Genomic DNA, 19,117 nt, shown 5'->3' on the forward strand with positions numbered 1-19,117 from the left:
CTGCCCCTAAGTACAAGAATATAACTACTATAATACTGCTCCTATGTACAAGAATATAACTACTATAATACTGCCTCTATGTACAAGAATATAACTACTATAATACTGCTCCTATGTACAAGAATATAACTACTATAATACTGCCTCTATGTACAATAATATAACTACTATAATACTGCTCCCTATGTACAAGCATATACAGTCATGGCCAAAAGTATTGACACCCCTGCAATTCTGTCAGATAATACTCAGTTTCTTCCTGAAAATGATTGCAAACACAAATTATTTGTTATTATTATCTTCATTTAATTTGTCTTAAATGAAAAAACACAAAAAGAATTGTCCTAAAGCCAAATTGGATATAATTCCACACCAAACATAAAAAAGGGGGTGGACAAAAGTATTGGCACTGTTCAAAAAATCATGTGATGCTTCTCTAATTAATGTAATTAGCAGCACCTGTAACTTACCTGTGGCACCTAACAGGTGTTGGCAATAACTAAATCACACTTGCAGCCAGTTGACGTGGATTAAAGTTGACTCAACCTCTGTCCTGTGTCCTTGTGTGTACCACATTGAGCATGGAGAAAAGAAAGAAGACCAAAGAACTGTCTGAGGACTTGAGAAACCAAATTGTGAGGAAGCATGAGCAATCTCAAGGCTACAAGTCCATCTCCAAAGACCTGAATGTTCCTGTGTCTACCGTGCGCAGTGTCATCAAGAAGTGTAAAGCCCATGGCACTGTGGCTAACCTCCCTAGATGTGGACGGAAAAGAAAAATTGACAAGAGATTTCAACGCAAGATTGTGCGGATGTTGGATAAAGAACCTCGACTAACATCCAAACAAGTTCAGGCTGCCCTGCAGTCCGAGGGTACAACAGTGTCAACCCGTACTATCCGTTGGCGTCTGAATGAAAAGGGACTGTATGGTAGGAGACCCAGGAAGACCCCACTTCTTACCCCGAGACATAAAAAAGCCAGGCTGGAGTTTGCCAAAACTTACCTGAAAAAGCCTAAAACGTTTTGGAAGAATGTTCTCTGGTCAGATGAGACAAAAGTAGAGCTTTTTGGGCAAAAGCATCAACATAGAGTTTACAGGAGAAAAAAAGAGGCATTCAAAGAAAAGAACACGGTCCCTACAGTCAAACATGGCGGAGGTTCCCTGATGTTTTGGGGTTGCTTTGCTGCCTCTGGCACTGGACTGCTTGCCCGTGTGCATGGCATTATGAAGTCTGAAGACTACCAACAAATTTTGCAGCATAATGTAGGGCCCAGTGTGAGAAAGCTGGGTCTCCCTCAGAGGTCATGGGTCTTCCAGCAGGACAATGACCCAAAACACACTTCAAAAAGCACTAGAAAATGGTTAGAGAGAAAGCACTGGAGACTTCTAAGGTGGCCAGCAATGAGTCCAGACCTGAATCCCATAGAACACCTGGGAAGAGATCTAAAAATGGCAGTTAGGAGAAGGCACCCTTCAAATATCAGGGACCTGGAGCAGTTTGCCAAAGAAGAATGGTCTAAAATTCCAGCAGAGCATTGTAAGAAACTCACTGATGGTTACCGGAAGCGGTTGGTCACAGTTATTTTGGCTAAAGGTTGTGCAACCAAGTATTAGGCTGAGGGTGCCAATACTTTTGTCTGGCCCATTTTTGGAGTTTTGTGTGAAATGATCAATGTTTTGCTTTTTGCTTCATTCTCTTTTGTGTTTTTTCATTTAAGACAAATTAAATAAAGATAATACCAAAGAATTTGTGATTGCAATCATTTTCAGGAAGAAACTGAGCATTATCTGACAGAATTGCAGGTGTGTGAATACTTTTGGCCATGACTGTAACTACTATAATACTGCCCCTATGTACAAGAATATAACTACTATAATACTGCCCCTATGTACAAGAATATAACTACTATAATACTGCCCCTATGTACAAGAATATAACTACTATAACACTGCCCCTATATACAAGAATATAACTACTATAATACTGCCCCTATGTACAAGAATATAACTACTATAACACTGCTCCTATGTACAAGAATATAACTACTATAATACTGCTCCTATGTACAAGAATATAACTACTATAATACTGCCCCTATGTACAAGAATATAACTACTATAACACTGCCCCTATATACAAGAATATAACTACTATAATACTGCTCCTATGTACAAGAATATAACTACTATAATACTGCCCCTATGTACAAGAATATAACTACTATATTACTGCTCTACAGAAAAATGTTCTTAGAGGTGCTTCTCACAAAATTAGATCATCAAAAAGTCCCTCAATACAAAAAGTGGATCTCATATACAGTATTCTATATAGTCATTACACACAGAGTGCTCTATTTCACGTGTTTATTTCTGTTAATGTTGATAATTATGGCTTACAGACAATGAAAACTCAAAAGTCATTATCTAATAATATCATAAATAAGAATACTTTATAAACACCAGCTTGAAAAATTATTTTAAAATTAGATATGTTGTCCTACTGAAATGTATGATCAGTAAATGCACTCAATACTTGGTCGGAGCTCATTTTGCATCAATTACTGCATCAATGCGGCGTGGCATGGAGGCGATCAGCCTGTGGCACTGCTGAGGGGTTATGGAAGCCCAGGTGGCTTTGATAGTAGCCTTCAGCTCGTCTGCATTGTTGGGTCTGGTGTCTCTCATCTTCCTCTTGACAATACTCCATAGATTCTCTATGGGGTTAAGGTCAGGCGAGTTTGCTGCCAATCAAGCCCAGTGATACTGTTGTTTGTACACCAGGTATTGGTACTTTTGGCAGTGTGGACAGGGGCCAAGTCCTGCTGGAGAATGACATTTCCATCTCCATAAATCTTGTCGGCAGAGGGAAGCATGAAGTGCTCTAACATTTCCTGGTAGACGGCTGCGCTGACTTTGGGCTTGATAAAACACAGTGGACCTACACCAGCAGATGACATGGCTCCCCAAACCATCACTGATGGTGGAGACTTCACACCAGACCTCCAGCAGCTTGGATTGTGGCCTCTCCACTCTTCCTCCAGACTCTGGGACCTTGATCTCCAAATGAAATGCAAAATTTACTTTCATCTGAAAACACCTTGGACCACTGACAACAGTCCGGTTCTTTTTCTCCTTGGCCCAGGTAAGACGCTTCTGACCTTGTCTATTGGTCATGAGTGGCTGACACAAGGAATGTGACACTTGTAGCCCATGTCCTGGACACGTCTGTGTGTGGTGAAGCAATGACTCCAGCAGCAGTCCACTCCTTGTGAATCTCCCGCACATTACTGAATGATCTTTTCTTAACAATCCTTTCCAGGCTGCGGTTATCCCGGTTGCTTGTGCACCTTTTTCTACCACACTGTTTCCTTCCACTCCACTTTCCATTAATATTCTTGGATCCAGCACTGTGTGAACAGCCGGATTCTTTAGCAATTACCTTTTGTGGCTTCCCCTCCTTGTGGAGTGTGTCAGTGAGTGACTTCTGGACATCTGTCAGTCAGCAGTCTTCCCCATGATTGTGGAGCTACTGAAACAGACTAAGGGACCTTTATAAACACTTAGGAGCCTTTATAGGTGTTTTTTTTATTAATTATTCTAATTTACTGAGATAATGACTTTTGGGTTTTCATTGGCTGTAAGCCATAATCATCAACATTAACAGAAATAAACACGTGAAGGAGATCACTCTGTGTGTAATGACTCTGTAGAATATAGGAGATTCACTTTTTGATGATATTCTAATTTTGTGAGAAGCACCTGTACATGACTAATTCTCTGCAGTGATGGGAAGGATTTTCTTACCTCTTTAGACCTTCATGTTTTGCAGGAATGTTTAATACGGTTCATGGCTTTCACTTCTGGACTCCGGATGATTGTGGCAATGCTGTATATTTGTCATTCAATTGACGCATTTTCTTATTTTCCAGCTTTCATTTATCCTCTGAGGGAGTTTTATTTTTAAAGGGAATCTGTCACCAGGTTTCTGCCACCTAAGCCGAGCGCAATCTGAGAACAGTCTAGAGACAGAGGCCTTAATTACAGCGATCTGACATGTGACAGAAAGCTGCCAATTAGTGATGTGGGTGGGGCTATATACAAAAAGCTGCCAGTGGTGTGGGTGGGGCTATACACAGAATGCTGCCAATCAGTGCTGTGGGTGGGGCTATACACAAAGCTGCCTGTTGTGTGGGTGGGGCTATACACAGAAAGCTGCCAATAAGTGCTGTGGGTGGGGCTATACACAAAGCTGCCTGTTGTGTGGGTGGGGCTATACACAGAATGCTGCCAATCAGTGCTGTGGGTGGGGCTATACACAGAATGCTGCCAATCAGTGGTGTGGGCGGGGTTATACACTGCTCAGCATTCACAGCACTGCTTAATCTGCTGCAGATATAAGTGATCTTATTAAAATGACAGCAAGCAGCACAGTAAGTGACACATCACCGGAATCAGTGTCTTTGCCCCTACGTCATGCTGCTCTTAGATAAAGTAGCAACAACCTGCCTGGTGATAGATTTCCTTTAATAAAGTGTTGAAATGTTTCAGTGAAGTTCAGCCCCTAGGTGGCGCTCATGTACAGATGATACAACTTTCTAGTCCACATGTTCTCACTGCCGATTTCCTGCACTTTTATTTTTAGAATTTTGCCTGCAGTTTTTGATAAGAGTGGAATCTACTTCCCGTCTGCCACATTGGTCTCCAGCGGCTAAATATCGGTCACCCACTCTGTAGTCTGTAGGTGAAGCTTCTTCTCCCTCTGGCAGCACATCGCTGTGAGAGGATGGCCCCGTCTCTCTCACTGTAGAGAGTGATGGACGAATTACCTCTACACCCCTGATGAGTCACCTGTTTAAAGGAGACGCCCAGAGTTGAAATTAAAAAAAAAAAATAAAAAAATAAAAATTGGACTACAGGCTGGGCATGGTACAAAAATAGGGGGAAAAAAACCCAAACATTATTTACCGATTGAGACTGGTCATTGCTGATGGACGTCCATCATATATTAATAATATTTTTATACCATTTCCTGCTCCAATGTTGAAATATTCTGGACAACCCCTTTAACAAATAGAAAGAGCCAGAGACATCGATGGATAATCTGACTTCTCTACGGACTCGTAAATGTTCCTCCCGGGATCCGCTCACCACCATTGGCGCAGCTTTGCTCTAGAAGACATTTTTGCCCTTTTTCTGGTAGAGTTGGAGCAGACGCCGAGATGTCAGTGAGCTGCGTAGCCAAGATCCCACACCACCACTGCTCTCCGGTGACCTGCGAAAGTTAATTTGCATTTTTTTCCCCATGATGCACTACAAATAAAGCAACACATTCAACCAATATAAAGGAGAGCAATATCATGTACATGAAATATGGAGCCAAACATGGTCCATGGCAATCTGTAATTCCAGAGCTGCAGGAGGCGTTGTAAAGCCTAAATGCATGTGTGGCCCTATAGAAAACCCAGGAGCCACCTCATTCTCCCCTCCCAAAATAAGAGGAGACACGCTGCTGCACAGTTGGAACATGTTTAATTTGATACTTGCTGACATTTATATATACAATGATTAAGAGGGAGGCAAACGTAAAAAAGTGCAAATGTCTGCTGCTAGAGAAAGGAAAAGTTATGTGTCGCTCCGGGGATCAGGGGCGTCCCTGCAGCGCGGATACACACGGAATATTCCACAACGGAGGCAAAAAGCAGCAGAATCATAGGAGCCGCATCCAGATCCGCAGAACGCTGCCCCTCCGCACGATACCCAACCACTTCCAAAACACAGGATATGGCGCCGGCGGCAGGAGAACCGGAATCACTAGCAAAGGAACCAAAAACATGGAAAAGACCGAGAAAAAAAAAAAAAGAAAAGTCCTGACGGAAAGAACCAGGAGTAAGAGTTATTGCCAAAACCGTCACAATAAGGCTTCTTTCACACTTCAGTTGTTTGGCGTCAGTCTGCTCCGACATAGTGACGGATCTGTCACAATTGTTGAGAAAATGGTTCTAACGGATCCGTTTTTTTGACGGATCCGTTACTTGGGGGTTGTCTGGGAAAAGTATCTACTTTTTGGAGCATGCGCAATTGAAAAAGCGGATTGGGGCGACGGATCCGCCGAAATGACGGTAGCGACGGATCCGTCGCCCATAGGCGACCATTCTATGGAATGGCGGACGCGACGGATCCGTCGCGAACCGCCATTTCGGCGCAGACAAAAAACGTTATAATGTCCGTCAATGTCAAGATGACGTCCGCCAAATCTCGACGGATCCTTCACATGGCGGATGGAAAGGACGACCATCCGCCACAATCCGTCGCTAGTGCAAGTCTATGGGAAAATAGCGGACCCGCAAAAAAAAAAGGCGGATCCGCTATTTGAGGAAAATGGCGGTTTCAGACTGACGCCAAAAGACTGAAGTGTGAAAGAGGCCTAAGGAGTCACCAAGATTCTGCTCAATCGTCTGACTACAACAGACAACTGCTTGTATACAGCTGCTACACACAATGCTGGAGAGGAGCATACCAGCGTATATAGAGAATGTATCCTCAGGGTATGCATGACATTATGTATCCTGTACGGAGAACGGAGCTACATCTGTACTCCAGAGCTGCACTCACTATTCTGCTGGTGCAGTCACTGTGTACATACATTACTGATCCTGAGTAACATCCTGTATTATACTCCAGAGCTGCACTCACTAGTAATGAGTGTATTTTTGGAGAATAGCAAGTGAGCAGAATAGTGAGTGCAGCTCTGGAGTATAATACAGGATGTAACTCAGGGTCAGTAATGTAATGTATGTACACAGTGACTGCACCAGCAGAATAGTGAGTGCAGCTCTGGAGTATAATACAGGAGGTAACTCAGGATCAGTAATGTAATGTATGTACACAGTGACTGCACCAGCAGAATAGTGAGTGCAGCTCTGGGATATAATACAGGATGTAACTCAGGATCAGTAATGTATGTACACAGTGACTGCTCCAGCAGAATAGTGAGTGCAGCTCTGGGGTATAATACAGGATGTAACTCAGGATCAGTAATGTAATGTATACACACAGTGACTCCACCAGCAGAATAGTGAGTGCAGCTCTGGGATATAATACAGGATGTAACTCAGGATCAGTAATGTATGTACACAGTGACTGCACCAGCAGAATAGTGAGTGCAGCTCTGGGGTATAATACAGGATGTAACTCAGGATCAGTAATGTAATGTATGTACACAGTGACTCCACCAGCAGAATAGTGAGTGCAGCTCTGGGGTATAATACAGGAGGTAACTCAGGATCAGTAATGTAATGTATGTACACAGTGACTGCACCAGCAGAATAGTGAGTGCAGCTCTGGAGTATAACTGAGGATCAATACAGGATAAGTTATGTCATCTATTTTCTCGGCAAGTCACTATGAAATAAACTGAACCAAAATGGAGATTCTTTCTATAGAGAAGTTTACAGTTTATGTTCCCAGCTGTACATACAGGTACTAGTTGGTGTCACCAGTGACCCAGCAGCGTTTTTCTACATCATTTATCTTATCACATAAAGACTATCCGATCAGTGATTTCACCCTCACCGCAGACATTTTCCCGTCACAGAGCGGAGCAGTGTTTCTGACATACAGGAGTGACTGCACAGAGATGTCCGTTGTCCGGCCGAATTCACACATCGGTGATTTTATTCTTACCACCAAAAAAATAAGTTCTATTGCTCATCAACGTGAAAGTTCCGAGTCGTATCTGATTTTATTCCGTTTTTATCTCTTGTATGAGATAAAAATAATCCTGAATTGAAGGTTTCTGAAGCTTCTCCGAGCAAACCATCAATACCAGACGGACAGCACAAGAATGCATCGTGGATACGAGGGCGTGCGCTCTCTATTATTTGTGGCCTCATTCCCTTACATGGGTGGTCCACAAGTCAGACGGGTCTCCGCAAAATAAGGAAAATAAAGTGGGTCCTTGAAAAAGCGCAGACTGTAAGAATCATGTGCTCGATGCATGAAAAGAAGGATAAAAATTGATTAAAATCAGACGTGTGAACGAGGCCTTATGAGAAACGTTAATTGCTTGGCCCTTGTTAAAGACCATGAACAAGTCAGATATAATTCTGCAGCTCGTACACATATCGAGCATTTAGCTACAAGGAGGAGCCACCTCGGGGGCAGGAAAATGGGCAACTCCCACTGCTTCATCCTCTGGGGCAGGATGATAGGGAACATCCAATCAGGCTCATCCTCAGGGGCAGGACGATAGGGAACATCCAATCAGGCTCATCCTCAGGGGCAGGACGATAGGGAACATCCAATCAGGCTCATCCTCAGGGGCAGGACGATGGGGAACATCCAATCAGGCTCATCCTCAGGGGCAGGACGATTGGATGTTCCCTATCAGGCTCATCCTCTGGGGCAGGAATAGGGGGGACATTCAGTTCTTAAGGGAATAAGGGTACGATGGGGGTTGTAGCTTTCGAACACCCAGGAGAGCTGCAAACTGTGGAGCATCGAGTGAGATTAGAATACAGGTCATCACACAATCCCACGGCCAAGGCACCGGTGACAACCTTGTCATGGCCTGAGCGGGAGAAGGGGAAAGCCACTGCTCTCAACTGGCAAAAGTGAGGCAGGGGTGAGGACTGTCAGGAGGACCGGCGTCCGGCTCTGTAAGGTCTGCAGCTGGCTCAGTCCATCTACAGACATATTGGCCATTTCACTACAGTAAAGGCTTCCAGGCCTGGAGGACAGCGGCCACCAGCATGCGGCTCACAAGGTAGGAGACCACCAGTCCAAGTTTTGGCATGGGAGGCACACGCCACTGGCACTAAAATTTGGCTTAAGGGGTTTAATGGCACAAAGAAAAGGGCATAATTACAGGATTATTTTGGCAACAATGAGTATAAAATTTAAATTCTGCTACAGCTGCCACCTGACTTTCTCAGAACCCCGAACAATAAACTCACCTTGCTTATATAGGAACCTTTGGCTCCTTTGTATTTGCTTAATTGGGCATATTTGTGGTATAGGATGGGTACTGTGAGAGGACATCCAGCTTTCTGAGGATCAGATAATGCACCAATACTGAGATCTGCTGCAATGTGCCGGTGTAGGGCGGTACACCATGTGGGCGCATTATAAATCTTACAAAAATATCATTAATGCGATGGTGGCTGAACAAAGATGCCAAAACCCAACCCCGACGCGCGGTCATGGGAGCAGTTTCCCGTGCAGCACTTTACAGCGACTAATGAGCACTTAGCGTCACACTTCCAGAAGCTTTCAGCACTTAATGGCACCAAGAAATGGGATATTATTGCAAAAATAAAGGAAAAAAACAAAACGAATACAATATCCGGAGGGTAATTTGCCTTCCCCTCTCTGCGGCTCCTCCTAAAACACTCTGCCTAATGCCCATGATGTAATTATCACTAACACTGCACGCTGCCCCCGACATTAAAATTACAGGATATTTACCAACCCAGCTCGTCTGTATCACAGGCGGCTCCCAACCGGCCTCCTGAGCAGCTAATAGTGACTCCCATCTTATGGGGGCTATGACTTCACTGTGATCAGCGGGGGTCCCAGAAATCAGAGCATGAGGGGGCAGAGCTCTTGTGTTGCACTGCGCCCCTTTAACCTCTTTGCTCTGCACCGTGGAGCCTCGTCTGTGCAGAGCTGGGCCCATTGCAGTCACCGAGGTCCTGCACAGTCAAGTGGCCGACCCGGCCCCACCAAGGGGCTTGGGGTGGTCAAGCTGGGAGTCTTGTGGTGGCTCCAAATATTGTATACTAGAAACTACCAGCTCCACGTCCATTACGTGGATAAATGCACAAAACGCACAGACTATAAGACCATGATACTGGAGAACTGTCCGGGGGCAGGGCGTTTCATCACCTATCTCGGAGGGAGTGCATATTTTATCGACCACCCCAGGGGGCACATGTCTTATCTGCCATATTGGGGGGGTGGGGACTTATTATACAGTTTTCTGTCATGATAGAAACCATTCACGTATCACTTCCAATGTGAATGATGACTGAAACGCGTGGAGACGGTAGATTGCAGCACAGGAGCAGCGGCTCATGCTCCTTTCCCGCCATCTATAGAAGTATTGGAGCTTTTATAGCCCCGTCAGCCATACTGAAGGCACTCTGCAGGAACAGGAGAAGCAGGTATGGAAGTCCGAAAACGCGTCAGCAAAATGAAACGGCTTCACAAAGAAAGCGGTCCATGCCAGAAGGGTCCGGACCGGATCGCCTCCAGTTGTTGAGCAACAACTGCGGCAGAACTACAACTCCCATCATGCAGTGACAGCCGCCAGCTATCAGGGAACACTGCAGGGTCACCCCAGCTTGGTGGTAAATCGGCTTGTGTATGAGGGAATGAGAAACGCGTCCCCCCAATCGCAAAAGTCAAATTCGGGATAGATACTAAAGTGAACAGGAGCCGGGACAGACGTCAACTGTGGTTTTCGCAATTTGGAGGTTTTGGTTTTTTTTTTTTTTTTTGTAACCAGGAAGGAGAAGAAGACGGAAATATTTCAAGGCTGGACACAAATGTAGCCGAGGTCAGTACACGAGGACTGTGCAAATATAAGAACTGGAGGCGCAATATAGCTTTCACCTCTGGGATGAAGCATTTAAAGGGACGGACACTGCAAAATATCTTACAAGGCTGGAGAAATCATCGCAGATAACGGAGGTTCGTGCTGCAAGCATGGAGGTTATTCCGCAGGTTGCGAGAGTACTCTAGATAACTGGCGCCATTGTGCGTATAACGGCCCTCCTTCCATCATCAAAAAAGTCTCCGTATAGTAGAAAAAAAAAAAAAAAAACCTTTGAAAAGGGGCCTGAAAAAAACAAAAATAAAACAAAAAAACTTTATTAGTGCTAATAGGTACAAATCCGGGTATATGATATGAATAGTGAGTGCGAACATCAGATCTGGGAGAGACTTTATGACAAGAGCGCGGATCCCGCTTCAAATCCAGATCGAATGTTTTCCCTTTAAAAAAAAAAAGTAATTTAGAAAGAAAAGTCAAACAAAGCAGATTCCTTATTAATTGGGCTTTCTAGGATTAAAATTTATTTTAAAAACAGCGCCACCCTTGTGCATGGGTGATGATTGGTATTGCAGCTCGGCTCCAATGAAGCGAACAGGGCTGAGCTGCAATACCACACACAACCTGGGATAAAGAGTGGCGCTATTTAAAGGAGAAATCAGCTTTTTTTCTTTTCCTTTCTCTAATCCTAGACAGTCCCTTTAAGTAAAACAGTGATTCACCCTCAACAGTAAATAACGTAAAAAAAAAAAAATAATGTCATAATAAGTTAGAGCGTCTACGAGTCATGTACCAGATACTGGCTCATGTGTGTATGATCAGACAGGGAAGAAAAGAAAACGCACAAATCGCTGACCGTTCTGAGTTTTGATATTTTTCTTTTAACCACATGACATAATGTGCGCCAATGGAAACACAGAATCCTGACCGCCGCGATCACTGCCAAATAATATCGGCGACTCTTAAAAACCGTGCTGGAAATCTGGGTAACAATGACCTTAAAAAATAATATATATATATATGTATATACAAAAAAAAAAAATACATTAAATTCAGCAAAGGAAGAAAAAAAAATTCTGACAAGCGATTGATATTTTCTTACATAATAAAAAAAATCTAAATGGCTATGATTCCTCTATTAGCAAAAACACGTAATGCGGTCGTAGTAATGTGCCTGCTCGTGACGGTATACGGATCTGTATGTAAACAGAAAGGTGACGCAGAGCGCGGCCGCCCGGACAGCTATATACAGGAGACGACATGGCTGTACAGTGTATGGACTGGCATCGTTACACCATGGCACGGTAAGGACCTTGCATCTTCAGGAACTGGATGATAAAGGACGGACCCCCGGCCACGATCTGCGGGGGGAGGTGGCTGAGAGGACAGTTCTCAATACTCATGATTGACAGCTTGCTGCACAGGGCGAGCTCGAAGGGCAAACCGTGGAGATTGGGGTTGTCGTTCAGATACAGCTCCTCCAGGTTCTCCAATGTACCTGCAATATGACAGACGGCATTGTGTTACATGGGGCTGCTGGTGACATACTACATTACCTGCATTACCTGTACTCTCTTATCACTATGCTCTCTGTCATGTTACATAGGACTGCAGGTGACATCTACTACATTATCTGTACTCAGAGAGTTATCACTGTTATCTGTGGTGTTACATAGGACTGCAGGTGACTACTACATTATCTGTACTTAGAGTTATCACTGTGCTAACTGTGGGGTTACACAGGACTGCAGGTGACATGTAGTGAATCATCGCGGTGCCCCAGGAGATAACACAGATGACGCTCCCGTGGTCAGCATGTGACAGCTCTGACATCCTGGACATATAATATCCACTCACCGATCTCCTCTGGAAGATGCGTCAGGAGGTTTTCCCCGAGACCGAGGTGCGTCAGGTTGGTTAGGTGGCCGAGCCCTCTCGGCAGCGTTGTCAGCTGATTGTTTGTAAGCACCAATTTCTGGTTAATAGAAAAAAATCTAAATACTTTTACTACTGGAACATTATGGAATGGCATGAAAAACAGAAACCATGTGAAATACAGGAAGAAAATCAGGGAAAGCAGAGATTAGTGGTGGGATCGCCGATAATACAGAGGACGGCTGCTTCTCAGAGCTCAGGTGGTCCGATCTCAGTACTGTGCAGAGCGTTCCTGGATCTGGTGTTACCAAATACCCTCAAAAGAAAAATGTGAGGGTCCTAGTGAAGAGGTGAATGGCAAGAAATTCTGGAAAGGATCCCACAGATTATGCCACTTATATGTGCTACGCCGGGCGCTACGTCCAGGGCTACAACAGGCGCTACCGTCCAGGGATACAACAGGCGCTACCGTCCAGGGATACAACAGGCGCTACCGTCCAGGGATACAACAGGCGCTACCGTCCAGGGATACAACAGGCGCTACCGTCCAGGGATACAACAGGCGCTACATTGGGCACAACACTGGGCATACAGAACACATCAATTCCTACATGACAGAGGACTCCGACCAAAGCCCTTACACACTAGATATAAAGTGCTCCCAGCACAGTTGTTGCACATGACGTGTTCCTGCCATTTTGGAAAGATTATTATCAGAATCACCATATCGGTCTGACCCCTCGCCCTTCACATGTATATTGTGCTACATCGAACACTTGAGCACTGATGAACATGGCGAGACTGCAGTATGCCGTATGTTTATAGCCAGGAAATTAATGGCCCAATACTGGACATCTGTTCAGACCCCCAGATTCCATAAATTAACTGGTTACTCAACCTAGAAAGGAGGATTTATCTAAAAAGAAAAATCTCCAAAATACTAAATCCTCCAGTCCCCGTGTACCGATGGATTGGGTTTGGAGATGCCGCTTCGGCCTCTTCAGCACTGGAGGGGCTTCTCCTAATGACGCCCGGTGTACTCCGCTCCATGTTGGGCTTTTCTCCCGACATCTGTACATGATTACACTTCTTGTGGACGCCTGTAACTTGAATGCAATTATCTATTCATGGTCATTTCCTCTTCTCGGAGCTGTGACTTGTATTCTGTATCCGAGTACAAGCACATTTATGGTGATGGTTAGATCGGGTAGAGTGGGGTTAGGAGAGATGGAGGACAGGAGAGGAGTTCAGGTTTGTCCACATTGAGTTTTAGGAAGTGAGAAGAGGAGGATACGGCTAATAGACACTCGTGTTAAAGTTAAGGACTGTGGACATCTAAAAAAAGAATGTTTTTTGCACTATAAGTAGTTGTAGAATCAGGTTTGTTGTTGTTTCTATTACACAATTTTCTTCTGCCGTCTGCAGGAGTTACAGACAGATGCAAGCTGCTGGGCACTGTTCAGTGCTCGCTCCATCAGTCCGGTGCGCTTGTTACCCGTGGAATAGCTTCTAATGGCAGGTTTTTTCATTCTTTGTTTTAGCAAGTGTGACCTGAGGGAACGCTGGGAACACACAAGACAACATGGCACTGATCTTGGACTGAGGACTTCTAGCACGCACCATTTGTGTTCACGGCTATTTACTCTGCTGCTGCCACTCAGCTCCAGGGATCAGCCGCCATGGAGGGAATCCCATCGGCGCGATTCTATGGTGGACCTACACCTCAGTAGGGAGCCAAACACCATCCAGGTGCCAGTCATTTAACACATCGGTGGGCGCGTCATTCTCTCCGCCCGTCGGCATGCCCGTGAATGTGATCGCCGATGGGTTGTCATGATAGCCGATGGTCAGCTGATAACCCCCCGTGTCTGCCATTATGGAGGTCCCTTGAAACCCTGTCTGTGGCAAAGCTTCAAAGTGGACCGTGATCTCTGCTATATACAGCGATTCTGTGGCAGAACTGCAGACAGCACAAGAAATCGGATGATCGCATCTCCAAGTTCCCTAATGAGGCGACCAGAAAAGTAAAAAAAATATAAATATATATATATATATATATATATATATATATATATATATATATATATATACACACACATATATATATATACACATATATATATACACACATACACAGGTTTTAAAAAAATATGGGAAAAAAAAAAAAAGCTTCAATCACCCACCTTTCCCCCCCCAATGAAAATAAAGATATATAAGAACAACAATGGAAAAGAAATGTATCAAGAGAGGAGGTAACGACGCGGAGTCTCCATTATGCGGGATGGTAGATTGGTGGACTACGGTCAGTAAGGGGCATCTCGGACAGCGGACATGGCCTCGTTACCTGCAGGTCTTTCAGGTAAGCTATCTCGTTAGGCAGCGACTCCAGTTTGTTTTCCTCCAGATCCAGCTCCCGCAGTTTGCGCAGGTTTCCGATACCGTGAGGAAGTTTCTTTAACAGATTGTTTGACAGGATTAAGACCTGAAGAAAGAAACAGACAGCAGGGTCAGAAGAGCAGGACAACCTAGCGTGCCAGCCGCCACGACGGTACAGTGTCCGGCACCCACCTCAATGGAGACCAGGCCGGACACGTCTTCTGGGATCTTTGTCAGCTGGTTAGTAGCCAGGTTCAGCTCCACCATGCTGGTCCACGTCCCGAAGTCTAGGGGCAGAGACGTCAGCTGATTGTCCTGGGGAGGAAGACGACCACTGGTCAAGCTCTGTGCCGAGTCCCCGCACCCCACAGATCCCTCAGGGCTCAGGCTCAATATCAGCTAGGAGTATTTTTTGGGAGGGAGATTGATTCTCATCATAGGAATATGAAGACCCCCGATATCTGTGATGGCTGCCCCCCATTCTGCTCGCTTCTCTCTGCATGCACCAGTAACAATCCACAGTAAGGCTACGTGCACACGTTGCGGATTTCACCTGTGTTTTTACACCTGCTGATTCCTATTATGGAGCAGGTGTAAAACGCTGCGGAATCCGCACAAAGAATTGACATGCTGCGGAAAATAAACTGCTGCGTTTCTGCGTGGAATTTTCTGCATCATGTGCACTGCGGATTTTGTTTTCCATAGGTTTGCATGGTACTGTACACCGCATGGAAAACTGCTGCGGATCCGCAGGGCCAAATCCGCAACGTGTGCACACAGCCTAAGTGGACACAACCAGAATGGCTACAAAGTCAGAAACTGAGGGGTCCTGCGGCATCTTTGGGGAGGACATGTAGCGTGGCCCATTATGTTCTACAAGAAACAACCATGTTTGTTTTTGTGGATGAAACGCGCATAATTCAAGTGATTGAGACCATTTAAAAAAAAAAAAAACGAGGATATCACTCAGACGGCTTCTGTGCATCATCCGTGCACCGTCCATATTTTACCAAATGGGAGAAACTGAGAAATTAAGGTTGTTTTTTTTTTGGTTTTTTTTTGCATACAAGAAAAGCAAATACCACTGATGGCGCAAACGGACCCAAAACGGATGAAAAACAAAGAATTTCTTTCTCATTTGCAAAAAAATAAACTGTCTGAATGAGGTTTAACTTTTTAATTCCAGTTCAACATGGCTGCCAGCGGCTTTGCGATGTAAGAAACGTTTCATTTTGGGGAATAATCTAAGTTCATTTTTCGTACATTATTAATTTGGGGTATAAATTTATAGCTATATCTAAAATTAAGTTCCGTACTAGTGATGAGCGAACGTGCCGGGATGAGGTGTCGTCATGCTCGGGTGCTGAGTGACTTCGGCGCGCTCAAAAAATATCTTCAAGTCTCCACACATGCGAGGATTGACTAACAGACAGACTATTGCTGCATGGGTTGTGGCTGTCGAAAAGACGTGTGAGATGCAGCTGCAGAGACTCGGACATAGTATTAGAGCACGATAACACTCGGTCAGCACCAGAGCATGCTGAGATAACACCTCATCCAGCACCCTCGCTCATCACTAATCTCTACCAATTGCACAGATTAAACATGTAACACGTATGCTCTACAGTGACTTCCAAATGCTAAAAAAAAGGTTAAGAAAATTGTTCTAAAAATTATTTATCTTTTTCTTCATCTCAAAAAGGGATTTAATGTATTTCTTGATCTTTCCACCTTGGGGCTACTCATGTGCTGATATATCTGCTTGCAGGGTCAGAAACGGTCGGCCCTGTGATACGAGACGCCACGTTTGAGCCGGACTCACCTTCATATTCAGCTTACTTAATACTTTCGCTCTGGAGAAAATTCCAAACGGGATTTTATTAATGCGATTATGCTCCATATTGAGGGAGTAGATAGTGGAAAACTGTGAGGGACCCCCCACGGGGTAAGACTGGAAACAGTTCCTGGCCAGGGTCAGGCTGGTCACTTTCACAAGGCTGGAGAGGAGGCCCTGGGGAGACACACAAGGGGTTAATGAGCGGCGGCGATTTTCTGCTACGCGCATAACTGAAACGTAAAGAAAAAAAAAAAAACTGCCCGCCTTCAAAACCTCTGCTCCATGTCAGTGAATGCAAACCCTTCTGTATATACAGAGCCCTAACCCCTGGACAGATCTGCTCTAGTTTAGAGGATCGTCCACGCCAATACATTGTACCAAACCCTCAGCTGCGTACATAGCATTAGGACAAAGGATTTTCTGCCTTGGAAAGTTATAAAAAAAAAATAAAAAAATAAAGCCTTAAAAAGGGCCAAGAAAAACTAATTAGAACTTTTACATAACTTTCTGCTACTTTCACACATACAAGGATGAGGACGAGTGCTGCAGCCAGTAAGACCTCTGCTAGCTGGCAGTAAATGGAAGAACAGGAGGACACCGCGGCCGGTCCATGGACTCCAGCGCTGTAGTGCTATCTTAAAGGGGATGTTTGGCCAAGATAAGCAGTAGCCTATAGAATAAGTGGTAACGTCTTGATCGGTGGGGGTCCGACCACTGGGCTCTGCACTTATACCCCCACTATAACGGATGGGCACATGGCCGACCGCTGCCCCATTCTCTTCTGCACTTTGCTTTTTCTGACAGCCCCATAGGGAATGAATGGAGCAGCGGTGGAGCCTGTGCTCGGCCGATCAGTGCAAATCCTGCGGAGAGGAGATTACCACTTTACTGTAAAATCCCAGGTTATTACACACAGTCGTTAACCCCTTATTCTCCATAAGCGGTCAGATCTCCCCCTGCCTGCACCCCAAGAATGCAGAAAAGCCATTGATGACCCCAGAAAATGCTGCAGAAAACCGAATATCAGAGACTGAATGCTGAAAATGGCAGAAAGGATTAAATATGAGGCGTGAAGAGAACCTGAAACAGTTCACCAAAAACCGTGCATGGGAGGTGGGAGAGAATGAGCAGCAGCGCTCCCGTCTGTAGCCACAGATCCAGCGAGAGGGCGATTACACAAAGGAGAGATGCTGGCAAGTGCTGCAATCATGACTAATGTATGAAGCCATATGTAGAAAATCCAACTCCCCGTAATGTCAGTAACCGTAATACCTCATCAGTACGAGCAAGAGGGCGAGAAAAGTGGGACCAGGAGAGAGCAAAACAATGGCACAACGTACAGAAATCACATCCATGTATATCAAGGGCAAAACATCACATACATTACCTCCCTGATTACACTCCAGAGCTGCACTCACTATTCTGCTGGTGCAGTCACGGTGTACATACATTACTGATCCTGAGTTATATCCTGTATTATACCCCAGAGCTGCACTCACTATTCTGCTGGTGCAGTCACTGTGTACATACATTACATTACTGATCCTGAGTTACATTCTGTATTATACCCCAGAGCTGCACTCACTATTCTGCTGGTGCAGTCACTGTGTACATACATTACATTACTGATCCTGAGTTACATCCTGTGTTATACTCCAGAGCTGCGCTCATTATTCTGCTGGTACAGTCACTGTGTACATACATTACTGATCCTGAGTTACATCCTATATTATACACCAGAGCTGCACTCACTATTCTGCTGGTGCAGTCACTGTGTACATACATTACTGGTCCTGAGTTACATCCTGTATTATACCCCAGAGCTACACTCACTATTCTGCTGGTGCAGTCACTGTGTACATACATTACTGATCCTGAGTTACATCCTATATTATACACCAGAGCTGCACTCACTATTCTGCTGGTGCAGTCACTGTGTACATACATTACATTACTGATCCTGAGTTAGCTCCTGTATTATACCCCAGAGCTGCACTCACTATTCTGCTGGTGCAGTCACTGTGTACATACATTACATTACTGATCCTGAGTTACCTCCTGTATTATACTCCAGAGCTGCACTCACTATTCTGCTGGTGCAGTCACTGTGTACATACATTACATTACTGATCCTGAGTTACATCCTGTATTATACTCCAGAGCTGCACACAGTATTCTGCTGGTGGAGTACAGGATCAGTAATGTAATGTATTATATGCACACAGGGACTGCAGCTCTGGAGTATAATACAGGATGTAACTCAGGATCAGTAATGTAATGTATGTACACAGTGACTGCACCAGCAGAATAGTGAGCACAGCTCTGAAATATAATACAGGATGTAACTCAGGATCAGTAATGTATGTACACAGTGACTGCACCAGCAGAATAGTGAGTGCAGCTCTGGAGTATAATACAGGAGGTAACTCAGGATCAGTAATGTAATGTATGTACACAGTGACTGCACCAGCAGAA

General features: G+C 44.7%; 1 protein-coding gene across 2 annotated transcripts in view; it reads right to left on the reverse strand.

Moving 5' to 3' along the window:
- Positions 1 to 5,514: 5,514 nt before the first annotated feature.
- Positions 5,515 to 19,117, reverse strand: part of SHOC2 (SHOC2 leucine rich repeat scaffold protein) — a 51,355-nt gene continuing 37,752 nt past the window's right edge. For both annotated transcript variants that reach the window (XM_077258041.1, XM_077258042.1), the window contains exons 5-9: positions 16,628 to 16,816; positions 14,998 to 15,120; positions 14,774 to 14,911; positions 12,412 to 12,529; positions 5,515 to 12,052 (exon numbers count right to left, since the gene is read on the reverse strand). In XM_077258041.1, coding sequence (XP_077114156.1) covers positions 11,844 to 12,052; positions 12,412 to 12,529; positions 14,774 to 14,911; positions 14,998 to 15,120; positions 16,628 to 16,816 — 777 coding nt within the window. In that variant the 3' untranslated portion in view covers positions 5,515 to 11,843. The remainder of the gene's footprint in view (positions 12,053 to 12,411; positions 12,530 to 14,773; positions 14,912 to 14,997; positions 15,121 to 16,627; positions 16,817 to 19,117) is intronic.

Source organism: Ranitomeya variabilis, chromosome 4, assembly GCF_051348905.1.
Source record: "Ranitomeya variabilis isolate aRanVar5 chromosome 4, aRanVar5.hap1, whole genome shotgun sequence".
Taxonomy (NCBI): domain Eukaryota; kingdom Metazoa; phylum Chordata; class Amphibia; order Anura; family Dendrobatidae; genus Ranitomeya; species Ranitomeya variabilis.